This window comes from Camellia sinensis, chromosome 4 (assembly GCF_055761805.1).
Source record: "Camellia sinensis isolate YWXY chromosome 4, ASM5576180v1, whole genome shotgun sequence".
Taxonomy (NCBI): Eukaryota; Viridiplantae; Streptophyta; class Magnoliopsida; order Ericales; family Theaceae; genus Camellia; species Camellia sinensis.
Window position 1 is genome coordinate 212,667,916 of NC_138964.1, and position 19,198 is coordinate 212,687,113.

Genomic DNA, 19,198 nt, shown 5'->3' on the forward strand with positions numbered 1-19,198 from the left:
TGCTAATTGAGGGAATGAAACATTGGCTAATTTAGACATTGGCGACGATATGGTTGGAATGATACAAGGGGCTGTGGGAAATCCAGATGTTGGTACAAGTGTTGACGGTAATGAAGCACAGAGCACTGATCCCCATGCATCTGAACCCCAGCTCGGTCCAAATGCAGAGACTGCAAACTATTTCAAACTTCTTCAAGATGCACAAAGTGAATTGTATCCGGGTTGTCAGAAGTTCACATCTTTGTCATTCATTGTTCGGCTTCTACATTTGAAGGTGCTTAATCAGTGGACAGACAAGGCTGTTGACATGTTGCTTGAGTTATTGAATGAGGCATTTCCGTTGGGTGTGAAACTCCCGAACTCATATTATAAAGCTCAAAAGGTCACAACAGATTTGGGCTTCACATATGAGACATGGGATGCATGTCCCAACAGTTGCATGTTGTTTCGAAACGAGGACGTCAATCTTGATAAATGTGTCATATGCAACAGTTCAAGATGGAAATCAAATGGTGATGGTGGTTCAAATGGTCCTCACAACGGTGGCAAACAAGTAGCTGCAAAACAAATGAGGTATTTTCCTTTAAAGCCAAGGTTGCAGAGGCTGTTTATGTCATCCAAGACGGCTAAGTTAATGAGATGGCATGCAGAGGAACGAACTAATGACGGTGTCTTTAGGCATTCTGCAGACTCCCTTGCATGGAAAGATTTTGATCGTCGGAATATTGACTTTAGTAATGATTGCCGAAGTGTAAGGCTTGGCTTAGCATCTGATGGTTTTAACCCATTCGGGACGATGAACATAGTTCATAACACTTGGTCTGTTGTACTCATTCCATACAACTTGCCGCCATGGATGTGCATGAAACAACCATTTCTAATTTTATCTGTGCTTATTGACAGCCCGAAAGGACCTGGTGACAAGATTGATGTGTATATGCAACCGTTGATTGAGGAGTTGAAAGAACTATGGCATGACGGTGTCTCCACATTTAATGCATCAACAAATCAAATGTTTCAAATGCATGCAGCTTTACTGTGGACAATTAGTGATTTTCCTGCATATGCAAACTTGTCAGGATGGAGTACTAAAGACGAATATGCATGTCCTTGTTGCAATAGAGAAACTACATCATGTTGGTTGAAGTATAGTAGGAAACAATCATACTTGGGTCATCGCAGATTTTTACCTAATGGCCATAAATTCCGAAAGGATAAAGTATCATTTGATGGTAGTCGGGAAGTCAAATTCAAACCAAAATTGTTGTCTGGAACTGAGATGCTGCTACAATTAGAATCTGAGGGTATTTTAACCCAATATAAGAGGGATGACCTTAAGGAGAGGCATAGGAGACAAGTAGAGAAGAAGAAAATTGGACATCGCACCCATAGCTGGAAGAAAAAGAGTATCTTCTATGAACTGCCATATTGGGAGCACAATCTAATTAGACACAACCTTGATGTGATGCATATAGAGAAGAATGTTTGTGATAATGTGTTGTGGACAATATTAGGGGTTGCAGGAAAATCGAAGGATGGTGTTAATGCTCGGCGTGATTTACAAGAAATGAATATTAGAAAACCCCTACATTTGCAATTAAGAGGGTCGAATAAAGCTTATTTACCACCGGCACAATTCACGATGACCAAGGATGAGAAAGATTTGTTCTTGAAAGTATTGAAGGAAGTTAGAGTTCCCGACGGGTATTCATCCAATATATCGCGTCGTGTGCGCTTACATGATAGAAGTATTGGGGGTCTTAAGAGCCACGATAGTCATATTCTGATGCAACAACTAATTCCATTGGCCATTCGAAGATCGTTACCGAAGAATGTAATTGAACCTTTGATTGAATTGAGCAATTTCTTTAGACAATTGTGTTCCAAAGTCAATCGTGCGACAGATTTGCAATATATTCAAGATCGTATCGCCGTAACACTTTGTCATCTAGAGAAAATATTTCCTCCTACTTTTTTTGATATAATGGAGCACTTGCCTATACATCTAGTTGACGAAGCATTATTGGGTGGAGCGATTCAATTTCGATGGATGTATCCAATTGAGAGGTATCTTCTTACTTTGAAGCAATATGTGCGTAATAGAGCTCGTCCAGAAGGTTCAATTGCTAAAGGATATCTTATGGAAGAATGCATGAATTTTTGTGCACAATATCTCAATGATGCGGAAACTAAATCTAATCGACCCACGAGGAACTACAGTGGTGATGATAATCTAGGTCGTGCTGTTGGTGAAATCACAAGCTTTTATCTTGATAACATTTCTTGGGTACAAACTCATCGGTATGTCTTATTCAATACAGCCGCGGTTCAACCATTCATAAAGTAAGTTATGTCACTCATTCAATATTTTATTATGTTTCATTGGATTTTGAACCAAATTTTGTTTTTTGATAAAATTTTAATTTACACAGCAAACACCTTGAAGAACTTAAGGTCAAAATGCCTCGTGTTGACGATCATCAGCTTCGGCGTGAACATTTTGAAACTTTTCACATTTGGTTCAAGGAACATGTATGTATTTAAATGTACAGATTCTAATTACCTAAGTCGAACTATATTTTAAATTTTTTAATTTTTATTATTTAAAATAGGTTCAAACGTTGCGAAGGACTAGTGATGTCACATTTTCTGAAGAGATTACTGTATTGGCAAATGGTCCTCATAACCTGGCAAGGAGGTTCAACGGGTATATAATGAATGGGTTTCGGTATTGAGTAAAGGCCATGGATGACCGTCGAGCCACACAAAATTGTGGTGTAGCTTTGAAGGCAGATACTATAAGTTATGCTAGTCGGAAAGACAAGAATCCTCGTGTGGGGTCTGTGTACTATTATGGACAATTGACAGATATTGTTGAGATTCGATATTCCAATGAGAAGAAGCATGTGTTGTTTAAGTGTGATTGGATTGACAACATTCACGGGAAGATACAAGATGTCTTCAATTTCACGTTAGTCAACTTCAATCATTTGTTGTATCGAGATGATAGAATTGCTAATGAACCTTTCATCTTGGCATCCCAAGCAGAGCAAGTTTGGTATGTTGCAGACCCGTTACAACCAGACTGGCAAGTGGCGGTGAAGATGTCTCAAAGAGGTTTATTTGATATGAGTTCGACTGATCCACAAATTGAGCCATATATGAGCCAACAATTGGAAGAAAATATAATGCTTCGTGATGAAGAAGTTGGTTGGGTGAGGGAAGCCGCAGAAGGGGAAACAGTTGATGTTCAAATAGGTTGATATTTAATCAACATCAATAATTCACTTAAGGCCAAGGTTGTAGTTAATCATCAGTTTCTTAATTTACTTTGTCTTTGTAATTGTATTAGTTCAATTAATGTCATATTATAGTTGATGACAAACCATTATCTATGTTTCTAATTAATGTTATATTGCTTGCAGATTATTATGGGAAGGAAGAGGCAACCTGATCATCCCCGGCGCATGATGTCCGACGTGGTACGTAAGAGGACATCAGCGGCACCACCATCAGAGGAGGCATCACAGCGAGCACCATTAGTGCCACCGCATCGACCACCATTAGTGGCACCACAGCAGCTATCATCTACTCAGCCACCATGCCCACCATTGCTGTGTCCACCATCAGTGGCACTACCATTAGAGGAGGCATCACAGCGAGCACCATCAGAGGGGCCATTAGTGCCACCGCATCGACCCCCATCAGTGGCACCACACCAGCTATCAGCTACTCAGCCTCTAGGCCTACCATCGGTGTGTCCACCATCAGTGGCACCGCAACAGCTATCATCCCGACTAGAGTCATCGGCTTATGAGCCATCCGCAGGTATATAAATTTGCTTTGATTTGTATGAAAATTATTTAAATATATATTTATTTGTTCTTATTACATATAACTTGTTTATTTTCATTGTATTTTTCAGATCCTTCGACTTCTTCACAGCCTCACTCAGGTATAAGAAATTGATTTGTATTGACATTATTTAAATTTGCATTTGTTTATTATGATTGCATATTTTTTATTCTTATTGTATCTCACAGGTCATGTTAATTCTTCATCAACCTCGAGTAGGCGTGGTAGAGGATGTGCCAAGGGCATTAGGGAGTGGAGTACCGGTACCAAATTGGACATACAATTTGATGAAAATTACTGTCCAATAGGGGATAACGTGTCTAAGTTAACTACTCAACTTGGCATTATTGTGCGAAATGGTAACATTGTTCCTCTTACTTTTCTTGACTGGAACACTGTGCCTGATGATATTCTTGATGCTATCTGGAAGGATGTGAAGGTAAAAGTATATTTTTGTCCAAAAATTTAAATTCCAAAATTGTGTTATTATTATTTAAACCTTGAAATTGTGTTTTATAGGACAATTTGAATATATGTCCAGAGGAGTACAAGCCAATCTGCATGAAAAACTGTAACAGCATATGGAAGGATTACAAGAATAAGATTAAGTGTAAGTATTTCAAGCCTAGAAGTGAAGATCCTAATCTGAAGGATGATGTTCCTTTGCACATTGTGCCAAGCCAGTGGGAAGAACTTGTGGAGTATTGGCGTACTTCCGATGCTGAGGTATACAAATAAGTTATATGTATGATATGTAAACATACAAATCATATTTATATACTTACAGTTGTTGAACCTATTATAGAAAATTGCAACTAGGAACGCTAAAAATCGGCGAGCTCACGGCATAGCTCATACCACAAGGCGTACTACTTTCGCTCAAATACGGCATGAGGTTTATATTTTACTATTTTATTTTTGTATATAAATAAACATTGTATATTTACAAATTATTTGGATTCTAATTTTCATATTTCTAAAAAAATGTAGATGACCAATAAGGGGGAGTCTACTGATAAGATGAATGTTTGGCTTATGACACGTAGAGCAGATGACCTAGAGGTTATCCAGACCTTGGTAGTTTCCAAAGACCTTTGATTGTATTTAAAGTTTATTTTTTATTTTTTGTGTTAACTATCTTAATTTGGCATATACTTGTATTTCTTATTCAATACAGGATGAGTTTAATGGCCAACTCTCTATGCTACCTGAGGATTGTCGGACTTTGGAGGCTAGGAATGCCATTTTCCATGAGTTGATAGGTCATGACAATCATGGATATTGTCGCACATACGGGAGAACTGTGCCTCGGAGAGCAGTGTATAAAGATGGTGCAGGGCCATCACAGTCAGCACCCCCGCCATCGACTATTGTTCAGATCACCCAGCAGGTTCGTGCGGAGCTAAGGGATGAGTTGAGGGAGGAGCTGAGGGAGGAGATGAGAGCAGAGTTCTCTACACATTTACAGCAGCTGAGAGCTGAGATGATGGCCTTTGTGTCACAGGGGGCAAGTGTGGATCCTAACAGACAGGTTCGATATAAATTAAATTGTTTGATAGTTAAATTGTCACACAACATTATGTATAAAATTCGAATATGATTAACACATTATGCGTTGACTATCATAGGCTCCTGATGCATCGAGTGGCCACCGGGTATTTAGGGAATCTGCAGAAGACGAGAATCCATATACAACACCACCACCAGAAGATCAGGTATAAAATGTAACTTTACATTCTAAGCTAAAATGTATATTTGCATTCTTTGCATTCTAAGCTAATATAGTTGTGAGAGAAGACGGGACTCAAATTGGATTTCCGGATTAGGAGTTAGAGATGGATTTCACTCTAAGCAAAACTATTTCTTTAAAAAAATTGAATTCGAGGTGTTAACGTCCCAAAATCACCAAAAGGGATCGGTTTAGCACGGAACTTGGCACACACGACCGCCTAGGCACAAGAGATTTGTGGGAGAAGACGGGACTCCAATCGGTTTCCCGGTTTGGGAGTTAGAGCCATATTTCGGTTTAGGCAAACTAGTTCCATAAGAAACTTAAATTCGAGGTGTTAACACCCCAAAATCACCAAATGGGGTCGGATTGGTACGAAACTTGGCACACACGACCGCCTAGGCACGAGAGACTTGTGGGAGAAGACGGGACTCCAATCGGTTTCCCGGTTTGGGAGTTAGAGCCATATTTCGGTTTAGGCAAACTAGTTCCTTAAGAAACTTAAATTCGAGGTGTTAACACCCCAAAATCACCAAATGGGGTCGGATTGGCATGAAACTTGGGCACACACGATCACCTAGGCACGAGAGACTTGTGGGAGAAGACAGGACTCTAATCGGTTTCCCGGTTTGGGCGTTAGAGCCATATTTCGGTTTAGGCAAATTAGTTCCTTAAGAAACTTAAATTCGAGGTGTTAACACCCCAAAATCACCAAATGGTATCGGATTGGCACGAAACTTGGCACACACGACCACCTAGGCACGAGAGACTTGTGGGAGAAGACAGGACTCCAATCGGTTTCCCGGTTTGGGAGTTAAAGCCGTATTTCGGTCTAGGCAAACTAGTTCCTTAAGAAACTTAAATTCGAGGTGTTAACACCCCAAAATCACCAAATGGTATCGGATTGGCACGAAACTTGGCACACACGACCACCTAGGCACGAGAGACTTGTGGGAGAAGACGGGACTCCTATCGGTTTCCCGGTTTGGAAGTTAGAGCCGTATTTCGGTCTAGGCAAACTAGTTCCTTAAGAAACTTAAATTCGAGGTGTTGACACCCCAAAATCACCAAATGGGGTCGGATTGGCACGAAACTTGGCACACACGACCACCTAGGCACGAGAGACTTGTGGGAGAGGACGGGACTCCAATCGGTTTCCCGGTTTGGGAGTTAGAGCCGTATTTCGGTTTAGGTAAACTAGTTCCTTAAGAAACTTAAATTCGAGGTGTTAACACCCCAAAATCACCAAATGGGGTCGGATTGGCACGAAACTTGGGCACACACGACCGCCTAGGCACGAGAGACTTGTGGGAGAAGACGGGACTCCAATCGGTTTCCCGGTTTGGGCGTTAGAGCCATATTTCGGTTTAGGCAAACTAGTTCCATAAGAAACTTAAATTCGAGGTGTTGACACCCCAAAATCACCAAATGGGGTCGGATTGGCACGAAACTTGGCACACACGACCGCCTAGGCACGAGAGACTTGTGGGAGAAGGCGGGACTCCAATCGGTTTCCCGGTTTGGGAGTTAGAGCCATATTTCGATTTAGGCAAATTAGTTCCTTAAGAAACTTAAATTCGAGGTGTTAACACCCCAAAATCACCAAATGGGGTCGGATTGGCACGAAACTTGGGCACACACGACCGCCTAGGCACGAGAGACTTGTTGGAGAAGACGGGACTCGAATCGGGTTTCCGATTTGGGAGTTAGGGTCGGATTTCTATCTAGCCAAAATTGTTTACTTAACTATCTTTGTAATTATATAGTAATTAATTTTTTATGTTTTTTTGTAATTAAAATATTAATACATAATTATATTGTCATTAATTATTTTTATTTTTTATTTTCAAATATTTCCTGAGTAGCAGCTTGCTTCTCTTGTGGAATGCAGCCGTGTGAAGATTGCGACAAACTTTTGTTTATGAAGAAAACTTTTATTTTTGATTTACGTTATTTAGATTTGTGAACAACATTATGTATGTATTATGCAAAATTATGTGGTTGGATAATTTTGATGATATGTTGTTATGAATGGAAGAGTACTTTAATTATGGATGAAATTTTATTTATATACAGGAATTTTTATATTATTATATAGTTATCGAATTTTTTTTAGCTATTTTTATTTAATATAGGTAATTTGCATATTTTTAATAAATTTATTGCTGCATTTTTTGTTGGAACCAGGTTTTGCTATTTTTATTTAATACAGGTAATTTGCATATTTTTAATAAATTTATTGTTGCATTTTTTTGTTGGAACCAGGTTTTTGCGACGGTAGCGTAGCCGTCGCCAATGATATTGGCAATATGAACAAAAAGCCTTTAGCGACGGTACTTTCACCGTCGCAAATAATATTTTTAGAGACGGCACAATTTTCTGTCGCAAATAACAGTATTAACGACAGTATTAAACCCGTCGCAAATAACCTTTTTTAGCGACGGTATTTTTGCCGTCTCAAATAAACCCTTTCGCGACGGTATTTTCCCGTCGCAATTACCATTTTTAGTGACGGTATTTTCGTACCGTCTCAAAGTCTGCAGATTTTTACACATTAATTGCGACAGTATTTTGCCGTCGCTAAAGGAATTTTTGCCGTCGCCAATATTTTGCGACGGCGTTTACCGTCGCTAAAGACCTTTAGCAACCCCTTTTTGTGCGACCCCCCTATTACCGTCGCTAAAAGCTATTTACCGTCGCAAAAAAGCTTTTGAGACGGCTTCCTTGGTATTGGCGACGGTATTTTACCGTCGCAAAAAAGTGAATTTTTTGTAGTGACTATATCTATATAAACGTAACGTAACGTGACACCTACATAAATATAACATGACACCTATGATCCATGGTAACATGCAATTTCCTATATATAGGAAATTAGGAAATTGCATGTTACCATAAATCATATCTACATAAACGTAACGTAACGTGACACCTACATAAACGTAACATGACACATATGATCTATGGCAACATTCAATTTCCTTATTTATGTCTATTTAAAAGTTTTCATTATTTATATTTATTTTAGTGCTATTTCATCTTTCCTGCTTCCGTGTCTTTTGGTATCAGAGCCAAGTTATGTTGCTATCTGTTGCTTACTACATTGCTACTTCTGAGTCAACTCTATTTTCCTCATCTTAACTGTTTCCAGTCATCTTAATTTGTCAAAATTATACCTGTGTCTTTCCACGTTGTTATTAGTCACCCACCTTTCGTCCCAAGTATTAGGTAAGTCCTTTGGTTAGGGGGTGTTGGATTTGAGGGGTCCTCCGAATTGGGTATGTATGAATATAACGTATGTGAAAACATGATAAATTTAGACAATGTATTAAGATTCCTGTAAAACAGTTTAGGTAAAAGAAAAATGAGTAGATTATTTAGAAGTAACTCTTCAGTCAGTTCTAGGTCAACAACTTTGCCCTTAATACCTAATCAAGGCTTAGTAATTAATGAAAAAGATGTAGAAATACAAAATAATAAACTTGATTTAAGCTGGAATATACCCCGATTATCAGTCAAAGAAATTTATAAAACTACTTTCTTACAGTCTACTTTTAATGTTAATCTGTATGTTAAAACATTAGAACAAGTTTATGCTTTAGAAAAACCTCGAGAAACCTGTCAGTTATTTGATGCTAATACTATTAAAAGTTATTTAAAAACTGGTCACAATTTTATTCATTTAGGATTAATTCAAGTTTGAATAAAACCATTAACTCCTCAAGGTAAAAATACTTCTGTTTTATTATGTTTAAGAGATGCTCGTTTTATTGATTATAATGATAGTTTAATGGTGTCACGACCCAAACTCGCCTCTATGGGTTTATCACCGTAATCGGCCAGTAATCCGTGATTACCGAAGGCCTGCTTAACAGTAATAACAGTAATACAGAGTACAGGGGCTGGCGGAAGCCAAAACAGTAATAAAAGATGTCCAATAAGCTGTGACATTCTGTATGCAAAAAGACTTTTCACACATATACACATTCAGAACCAAACAGTATATACATATATATACAATCATCCAGGACAGGGACCTAATCCTTATTAGAACAGTGCAGTACAGGTACAGTCAGTCTATACAAAAACAGAGACAGAAAGGATGAATCTAAAACACCCCAAAAAACCCTAACTTGAAGGACTTGGAACCTCTCAGTGAGGCACAGTGGTTGGCTTGACAAAAAGGGAGTTTAACCCAATGCTCCTAGCTCCGATCTGGTGCCTGGACACCTATATATATATATATATAAACAGTAAGCTAAAGTCCAGTGAATAACATATGCGTAAAGAGGTTAAGAATGAATGTCCTTTCAGTATTTAAAACAGTCATTTGAACAGTATATCAGTTATTCGATCATAGCAGTCAAAAGTGATACATCCAATAGCAAACAGTACAGTAGGTCTTAACAGACCAAATAGTCAGTTGATGGCTATCATATCAGTAAACAGTAGTGGTTCCAAACATGGGAACCGACAAAGATCTCTGTGACAGTAACAGTACAGTACAGTAACAGTAAATTGCTATGGATGCCACGAATACAGTTCGCAAATAGGACAAGCATTCATTCAGTACAAAATATCATTTCAGAAAGCAGTACAGTTGATCATTCAGAAATATTCATGATTGAATATATATTTACAATATTGTTACTTACAGAGTTCTGGGCTACAAATAAGCTAGTATGCGTCCTCGGATGCCAACCTTACATGGTTACAGCATGAACACACACTAAGTCACATACTTGGGAATCAAAGACTTAGTCCCTGCTTAGACTCGGTGTGGTTCTACATCAATATCCTCATTAAGATACCTTAAATTAAGCCTAAGAATGCCTAGGATGGAATGATAATGCAAAGATGCATTTTTAAACACTTTTCAAAATTTTGCTGAAACAGGGGTTCCGCTCGAGCGTGGATTTCTCCGCTCGAGCGGACATGCAGACAAAAAGGGCTCCGCTCGAGCGTGGATTTATCCACTCGAGCAGACTGTAAAAGTACTGGATGCACGAAATTCACGCTCGATGGGCGCTCGATACCCGCTCGAGCGTGAGACACAAGTCCTCGCTCGAGCGTGCATTACCCTGCTCGAGCGGACTGTAAACACATGCAAAGTACTAGATACACGCATTTCCCGCTAGAGCGGACTGTAAACACATGCAAAGTACTGGATACACGCATTTCCCGCTCGAGCATCACTTTACCCGCTTGAGTGGACTGCATGAACACAGGTTGTACACTCGAGCGTGAAGTCCCCGTTCGAGCGTGAGTCCAAATTCTGGAAATTCCAGGTTGAACCTTCAAGCTCAAAATCAACATTAAATGTACCAAATTCGATCCTTTTGTGCTAATTTTTTGGAAAACACTTGTAAACTCATAATATGACATGTTTCAAAGATCAATTTGAGAAATCAAAGCCTAAATGTAGTTCTATTTGAACACAATTTCAATAAACTTCAAGAACAAGACTCAAATGTAACATGCATGAGCTTATATGAACTTAAAGCTTCAAACACAAGATCAAATGAGCCAATCATTCCAAAAACATGGTGAATTCATGGATTATAACAATAATATGGACATGCATGCAATAATTTTCATGAAAACAACTCTAAACTTCAAGATAAGCACATGCATGCATGATTTAAGCCTCAATTCAACTCATTAAGCCAATTCTAGACTCAACTCACTAAACTTCCATGAATCATGCATGATATAACTCAAATGCAAGTTCAAGAAGATGGTTCTCCTACCTTAGACCTTGAATTTCAAGTGTAGAAGCTCAATTATGCAAGACTCCTTCAATTTCTCTTAAGTCTCCAAGCAATTTTTGATGAACTCAAGTTTTCTCCTAACTTTCTCTCTCTCTCTAGTTGGTTTAGGCTCAGAAAATAGAGAACAATTGATGCATCAAATATGTAATAGGCTTCAAACATGAATTGATAAGTGGCCCACTATCATGGCACTAAGGTAAATAAGTCCAACTATTGTAATTTATCATTATTCAACCTAATTTAGTCATACCAAATCAATTTTCAATTAAATATACCATAAAATCACATTAATTCTAATTAACACAAAGCATTAATCAATTTCAGATTCGGCCGCCGATAAGGCCTTCAATTTGCAGTTTAAAACATAAAACATGAACAAATCATTTAACGGTCAACAGATAGAAATGCATTTAAACTAATACACTAAATTAATCAGTTCAGAATTTCAGTCAATCAGTCAGTTAACATGCTTAATCATAGATTGGCACTAATCAGTGGTGAGGGTTGTCACAAATGGGTATGATGGAAACTGGTCTCCACAAAGGCCCCGTTCATTTTAATTGTTTTCCTGATTTTACTCTTAGTCTTAGAGATCCACATATATTAGATGCATTAATCTTGAATATTCAATTAAGTGGTTTATTTACAAATATGAAAGACAAAGTTCATAATATTGCTTTAATTTATCATGTTCATTATAAATGTATTAAAACCAATTTAAATGTTCAAACTTTACATAAAAGTCCAAAAGATAAAACTTTACTGATTCAAAGTAGTAGTCATGATACTAATATAAATATTCCTCAAATGATTGAATGGAAATATATTACTCTCCCCGATCAATGGGTTACAGTCAATGAAAACTACAAACATCATAAAAAACAATCTACTAGCCAAGATATCCAAGATATTCAACAATTTACTGATGGTTTAGTTCGTATTAAATTTAATCGTAGTCAATCCTCTAGACAAGGTACTTCTAGTATACCTACTGATACTGAAACTGAAGATGAAATATTTAATACGCCTTTGTTCAGAAAAAATAGTCAAATCAATCTTGGTCAATCTTCCCATAGTAAAATGAAAGGAGTTGACAGCTCCACAACTTCTTAAACTAATAAACCTGTTTGTTCAACTCACACACATCTTCCTGAAGATGACACTGAGTCTCAAGATTCCCCTACTCAAACTGATTTCGAAGTTATACCTCCCATCAATCCTCAATTAATGACAATTAGTAAACCCTTTGCTCCTGATCTTGATAAATTGCATATTGAATTTAAATCTAAAGCTAATAAAACTCAACGTCATGCTTATAGCGTCAAATATGATTCTGCTCAACAATTTAAAATTACTCGAAAATGGTATAATTTTATGATTGAATATAGTATTGAAATTTCTTTCTTTGAATATTTAGAAAATTATTACAAAAAAGTGAATATAATTACAAAATATAAATAGAAAACTTCTCCCAATACTTCTGTCAGTTCTAGTCACCCTCCTTTATCTGATATAATTATTGAACACCAAGGATCTGACGTCCCCGCCTCTCCTTTTAAGTTGCCTGACACTGATCTTGAAATCAAAAAAGTTATTGAACAAAATAATTATACTAATCAATGTCTAAAAACAATTGGTAAACAATTAGATAAAATAGAAACCAATTTAGACGATTATTCGGCTCATAACACATCTACTAAACAATCTTTAGACCAACCATTGCTTAATTTACTCAGTAATTGTTCTAAACGTCATAGTTTAGTCACCCGAGATAATTCTACTGTCAAAGCCATTGAATAATTATTTACTAAATTGACTACCTCTGAACAAGCTTCTCCATCTAATGAAAAAGGTCTTACAGTATTGAATCAACAACTTACTTTAGACACTGTTCCTAATCAATCTGACACTGATTCAACTGATACTGAAATTAATCATTTAGCTCAACAATTTCAATCATCTAATCTTAATAAACTTCATTATTCTAAACCTAATCCTACGTTTCTTACTAAGAATTGGTACTCACGACCTACACCTCCTGATCTCCAATATGAAGAAACTAATCTTAATAATCAATTTTCTATATCGGTTAAAAAATTATACGAATGGAATATTGATAGTCTTAGTGAAGATCAAATACTTCAAAAACTAAATCATTTGTCTACGGTTGCAAATAGTTATCTTAGTAACTACCCTGATTATACTCAACCTGAAATCGTTTCCTTAATTACTTTTGGCTTTATTGGTATGCTCAAATCTTGGTGGGAAAAATATCTTAATGAAGATCACCGCGAATCAATTTTACATGCTAATCAAAAAGATGAAAATGATTTACCTATATTTGATGAAACTATTGATTATTATAAACCTGATGGAATTAACACATTAATCTATACTATAGTTAGACATTTCATAGGAACTCCTACTAATATATATTCTTGCATACATGATCAACTTAGTAATCTTACTTGCCCAACACTAAGTGATTTTCGATGGAATAAAGATGTATTTACCTCTAGAGTTATGCTTAGAGAAGATTGTACTAAATTTTTTTGGAAAGAAAAATTTATTATTGGATTACCTAGTCTTTTTGCTCATAAAATTAGAGATGTCCTTAGTCAACCTACCGATGTTATTGAATATGATAATTTAACTTATGATGATATAATTAGCACTATTCAAAAAGAAGGCTTACGAATGTGTATTGATTTTAAACTTAGTCAAAAAGCTGCTAAAGATAAACATAAAGCTAAATATGAATTAGGTAACTTCTATGAACAATATGGCTTACCTCCTGTAGCACCCTTTCGTCATAAAAAACATAAAAACACCAAACATAAATCATCCTACAAATATTCTACTAGATATAAAAAGCATTATTCACCTTCCAAATCAAATGATAAATTTTATACTAAACCCAAAAAGAAATATTATAAGAAATCACATCCAAGATTTAAATCTAATAAAGATATTACTTGCTACAACTGTGGTAAAAAATATCATTATTCTAATAAATGTAAAGAAAAATAAAAATTAAAAGACAAAGTTAATCAACCCAAATTAATGATGAATCAAAAAATCAATTATATGAAATTTTCCAATTAAATCAATTTGTTAGTAATTCCTCTTCTGCCTCTTCTAATAATCATAATATTTCATCTGATTACCATTCACCAAGTGATTATTCTGATAATAATATTGAATTAGGATGTAATGATATTTGTTGTAAACCAGTTAAACAAATCACTGTTCTTACCAAACAAGATCAAGAAAAATCTGCCCTTATTGACTAAATTAGCCGTTTAGAAGATCCAGAATTAAAACAAAAATATACAAACAAATTAAAATCTTTATTAACCAATCCTGATAAGAAACCTAAGTTTGACAAACCTATTATTAGTTTATCAAAAACTTTAGAAAGATTTAAAAATAAACAAAAAGAAATTACATTACAAGATTTACAACATGAGATTAATCAGATTAAACAAACTATTAAAGATTTACAGAGTAAAGATAGAGTTTTAGAAGATGAAATTGTTACATTAAAACTTAATAAAAGTTTAGATAATTTCCAAGAAAATAATGAAGTTTCCCCAAATGAATCTAAACATGAATCTGATCATACTAATAATGAAAATCTTTTGTTTGATAATCGATCACATCAATCTCCATCTCATAAGCTTGAAGATAAACGATTAAATCTAATCAATAAAATTCATATTCAAAAATGGTATTCAAAAGTTAAATTAGTTATTGATGATTTTGAATTAAATATTATTGCTTTAATTGATACTGGTGCTGATCTTAATTGTATTCAAGAAGGATTACTCCTTACTAAATATTATGAAAAATGTCGTGAAAATTTAACTTCTGCTAATGGTAGTAAAATGCATATTAAATATAAATTACCCAAAGTTCATATATGTCAAAATAATGTTTGCTTTAAAACCTCCTTTGTTTTAGTCAAAAATATGACTGATAAAGTTATTTTAGGCAGACCATTCATTTTTTTACTATATCCATTTACTACTTCTAGTGAAGGAATAACTACCCATGTTTTGGATCAACCTAATACTTTTAAATTCTTATCTCCTCTTGAAATTTTAGAATTAAATCAATTAAAAGATTGTTCTATTTCTCAAACTATTAATCGATTAACTCGTCAGTTACGTTTTTTCAAAGAAGAAGTCAATTATAAAAGAATTAATCAACAATTAACTGATCCTATTATTATTTCTCAAATCGAAGAATTTAAATTAAAATTAGAAAAAACTGTTTGTTTTATTTTACCCACTCCCTTTTGGCATAGGAAAAAACATGTAGTTACATTACCATATATTAAGAATTTTAATGAAAGACAAATTCTTACTAAATCTAGACCTATTCAAATGAATCATGAATTACTTGAAATGTGTAAAAAAGAAATCAATTAATTATTAAAAAATAGAATAATTAGTCCAAGTAAATCACCATGGTTTTGTCCTGCTTTTTATGTTAATAAAAATGCTGAATTAGAACGCGGTGTTCCTCGCTTAGTAATCAATTATAAACCATTAAATAAAGTTTTAGAATGGATTAGATATCCTATTCCTAATAAAAAAGATTTAATCAAGCTTTTATTTTTAGTAAATTTGATTTAAAAGTGATTTTTGGCAAATCCAAATCCATCCTAAAGATAGATATAATGAATGAAATGTCATGCCATTTGGATTAAAAAATGCTCCCAGTGAATTTCAAAATATAATGAATGATATATTCAATCCTTTTAGTCATTTTTCCATCATCTATATTGATGACATTCTTATTTTTTCCAAATCAATTAGTGAACATTGGAAACATCTTACTGCATTCTTTTATATTATTAAAAGTCATGGTCTCGTCATTTCTGCTCCTAAGATTAAATTGTTTCAGACTAAAGTCTGCTTTTTAGGATATGATATTCACCAAAATACTATTTTACCTATTAGTCGTTCCATTGAGTTTGCTTCTAAGTTTCCTAACGAGATCTTAGATAAGACCCAGTTACAACGGTTCTTAGGTTCACTCAATTATATTGCTGAATTCTATAAAGACCTTCGGAAAACTTGTTAACCTTTATTTGATCGGATAAAGGATAATCCTCCTCTTTAGTCTTCTACTCATACTGCTATTGTTAAACAAGTCAAACAATATGTCAAGTCTTTTTCTTGTGTTGGTATTCCTACTGAAATTTTTTTCAAAATTATTCAAATTGATGCTTCTGATATTGGTTATGGTGGCATTCTGCTTCAGAAAGTCACTCCTCAGTCATCTGAACAAATTGTTCGTTATCATTCTGGTGTTTGGAATAAAGCACAAAAAAATTATAGTACTATTAAACAAGAAATTTTATTTACTGTTTTATGTATTAGTAAATTTCAAGATGATATTTTAAATCAAAAGTTTTTACTTCGTGTTAATTGCAAATATGCTAAATATGTTTTAGAAAAAGATGTTTAAAATCTTGCTAGTAAGCAAATTTTTGCTCGTTGGCAATCTATTTTAAGTATTTTTTATTTTGAAATTGAATATATACATGGTTGTCAAAATTCTATTCCTGATTTTCTTCCCCGAGAATTTTTACAGGGGGGATAGAGATGGCCACTCCTTTTATCTCTTACCACAAATCCCAAATTACCCATTACCAAGTTCTTATTCACCAAACTGCTTACTGCATTGCTCGACTAAAATTAGCCCGAAAAACTACTCCACGAGCTCAGTATATTAACTATCATCAAATCCAAGCCCGTCGCCATTTACTCGCTGATTATTACAACTGTTTGGACTATCATTAAAATTATTTAGACTTCTTGAGTGGTTGTTAAGTTTTGTTGCTAATCTTTATTTCTATTAAACAGATGTCTTGTCCACGGCCTCCTTTCAAAGTCTTGGCCCCATCTAGTCAACCTTTTGTTCTGCCTCCATTGGAGTTAGTCACCAAATACCATCCTGCTGAATTGGTTAACCGTTACCAAATTCTTGGTAACATTCCTAAACCTAGTTATACATCTGCTTTGGCTACTGATCCTTTTGCTTCATCTAGTCAAGCAGTTACTCCATACCCTCCTAACCCTATTAAATCAGCTCGATCTGATTATGTTAAATCCACCACTACTAATCTCTTTTTCAAAGAACCTAATCACCCAAAGAGTCATACTGTTCATGATCTGGTTAAATCTTATTTCCCTTCTGGATGACATTTTGTTCCTCTCCATCCAGAAAAAACAATTACTTTCTATAAAGACATCTTGTTCAATCATCAGTCAATTGTGATTAAACCCATTTATGATCGCACTTACACAAGTAAAATTGTGTACCATTCACTCTATATTCATAACTTTGTTTCTCTGGTTGATTGGGGTTCTCCTTATCAACTACGAGATCAGCCTGGTCATTCAATTCAATACAGTTACTATGATTACATTGATGCTTGGTTCAAAGTCCTCTTGTATCAAAATGAGTCAAATAGTCACTCTTGGTTTCTTCAATTTGATCAAAAGTTCAAATCTGAATTACCTACTTGGTTTCTGTGATGGTGGACTCAGTATGGCGCCATCCCATAAATCTTCCCATCCATAATTATGGATCAAGTCAACTATTTCTCTACTGTTTTCTCATTCACTCCACAGCAAAGAAAATTCCCTCCATTGCTTATTTTTATATCCAAATACAAAATCCCTTGGATATTCAAATGGCAATATGGTATTTTTGATGATGTTATTTACCGGCAATACATGGTTAAATGGTGGGATAATTTTAAGATTCCACGCATTGTTGAAATTGTTCAAACTGAGTTTGCAATCAACATTCATGCCCCTACACCTGCCATGATTAAAGCTCAGCAGAACCTAACTACTCCATTAACACAAGGAAGCCAACTTCCTCCAGTCAATCTTGGAAGCCCAACATCCAGTTCTTCCAAGCCCAAGTCATCCAAATCAAAGTTTAAATCCAAGTCAACAAAGCCTAGTACTGACCAGCCCAAGTCAAAGGATAAGTCCAAATCAAAGGCTAAGCCCAAGTCCAAGTCATCTAAAGATGAGCTCCTCCAAATGGCTCGTCTCCTCATGGCCCAAGTCAAGTCAGACTCGGATAATAGCAGTTTAGAAGATGGTTCAGACAGTTCAAACTCTTTTGAAGATTCAACTACTCAAAATCCATATGGACCCGAGTTTCAAGATGCTCAGGACCCATATGCTTAATTCAATCATTGGATTCTATATAGCTATAATTATCAGCTTCAATCAATACTCGTCTTTTGAGAAAAGCTGCTGATATATATATATCTATATTGATTCCCTTAGTCACATGCCTCCAAGCAATGAATAGTGAAAAACGTCAACTTTACTATTCACTATTCATCAAAAAGTCAACATTACTATTCATCATTCAACATGATTCATCCCACCGACAAATTCAACATAGTAAAAGGTAGCCATCAACTTTAGTCACTCACTGAAAGTAGCAGACAGCTCCCATGTGCTCCTGATGCTCCTTTCAAGTCAAGGTTATTCACTCACAAGGCTCATAGTATTCACTCACAAGGCTAACAGTAGTCTCTTTTGATTATAAAAGGGCCTCTTCAGTCAATAATAAGAGAGACTTAGAAAAATTGAGAGTGCTCATTCCTCAAATAGCTAGCTATCTTTGTAATTTTATTTCAAGTTCGTTTTCAAGTTATGTATTTTGAAGAACTATTTGTTTCATTCCAGTAAACAATTGTAAGTTTTATTATTTATGTCTATTTAAAAGTTTTCATTATTTATATTTATTTTAGGGTTGTTTCCTCTTTCCTGCTTCCGTGTCTTTTGGTATCAGAGCCAAG

At 35.4% G+C, this 19,198-nt stretch overlaps 1 protein-coding gene across 1 annotated transcript; it reads left to right on the top strand.

Annotated features, from left to right (window-relative positions):
• The first annotated feature begins 49 nt into the window (after positions 1–49).
• LOC114283951 (uncharacterized) lies at positions 50–17,906 on the top strand. The gene is made up of 12 exons (XM_082924084.1): positions 50–107; positions 3,926–3,955; positions 4,044–4,294; positions 4,375–4,581; positions 4,661–4,750; positions 4,846–4,932; positions 5,033–5,386; positions 5,484–5,570; positions 7,772–7,796; positions 7,850–7,917; positions 17,232–17,543; positions 17,637–17,906. Exons 1-12 carry the CDS (start codon positions 50–52, stop codon positions 17,904–17,906), a joined length of 1,839 nt encoding a protein of 612 aa, XP_082780210.1.
• Positions 17,907–19,198: the final 1,292 nt, after the last annotated feature.

What these genes read in the sequence shown, in the direction of transcription:
- LOC114283951 (XM_082924084.1), top strand. Translation starts at nt 50, where the DNA reads ATGGTTGGAATGATACAAGGGGCTGTGGGAAATCCAGATGTTGGTACA. An exon ending in TTCTTCACAGCCTCACTCAG is followed by an intron (nt 3,956 to 4,043) that starts GTATAAGAAATT and finishes TGTATCTCACAG; the next exon opens with GTCATGTTAATTCTTCATCA. An exon ending in CACCACCACCAGAAGATCAG is followed by an intron (nt 5,571 to 7,771) that starts GTATAAAATGTA and finishes TGTTGGAACCAG; the next exon opens with GTTTTGCTATTTTTATTTAA.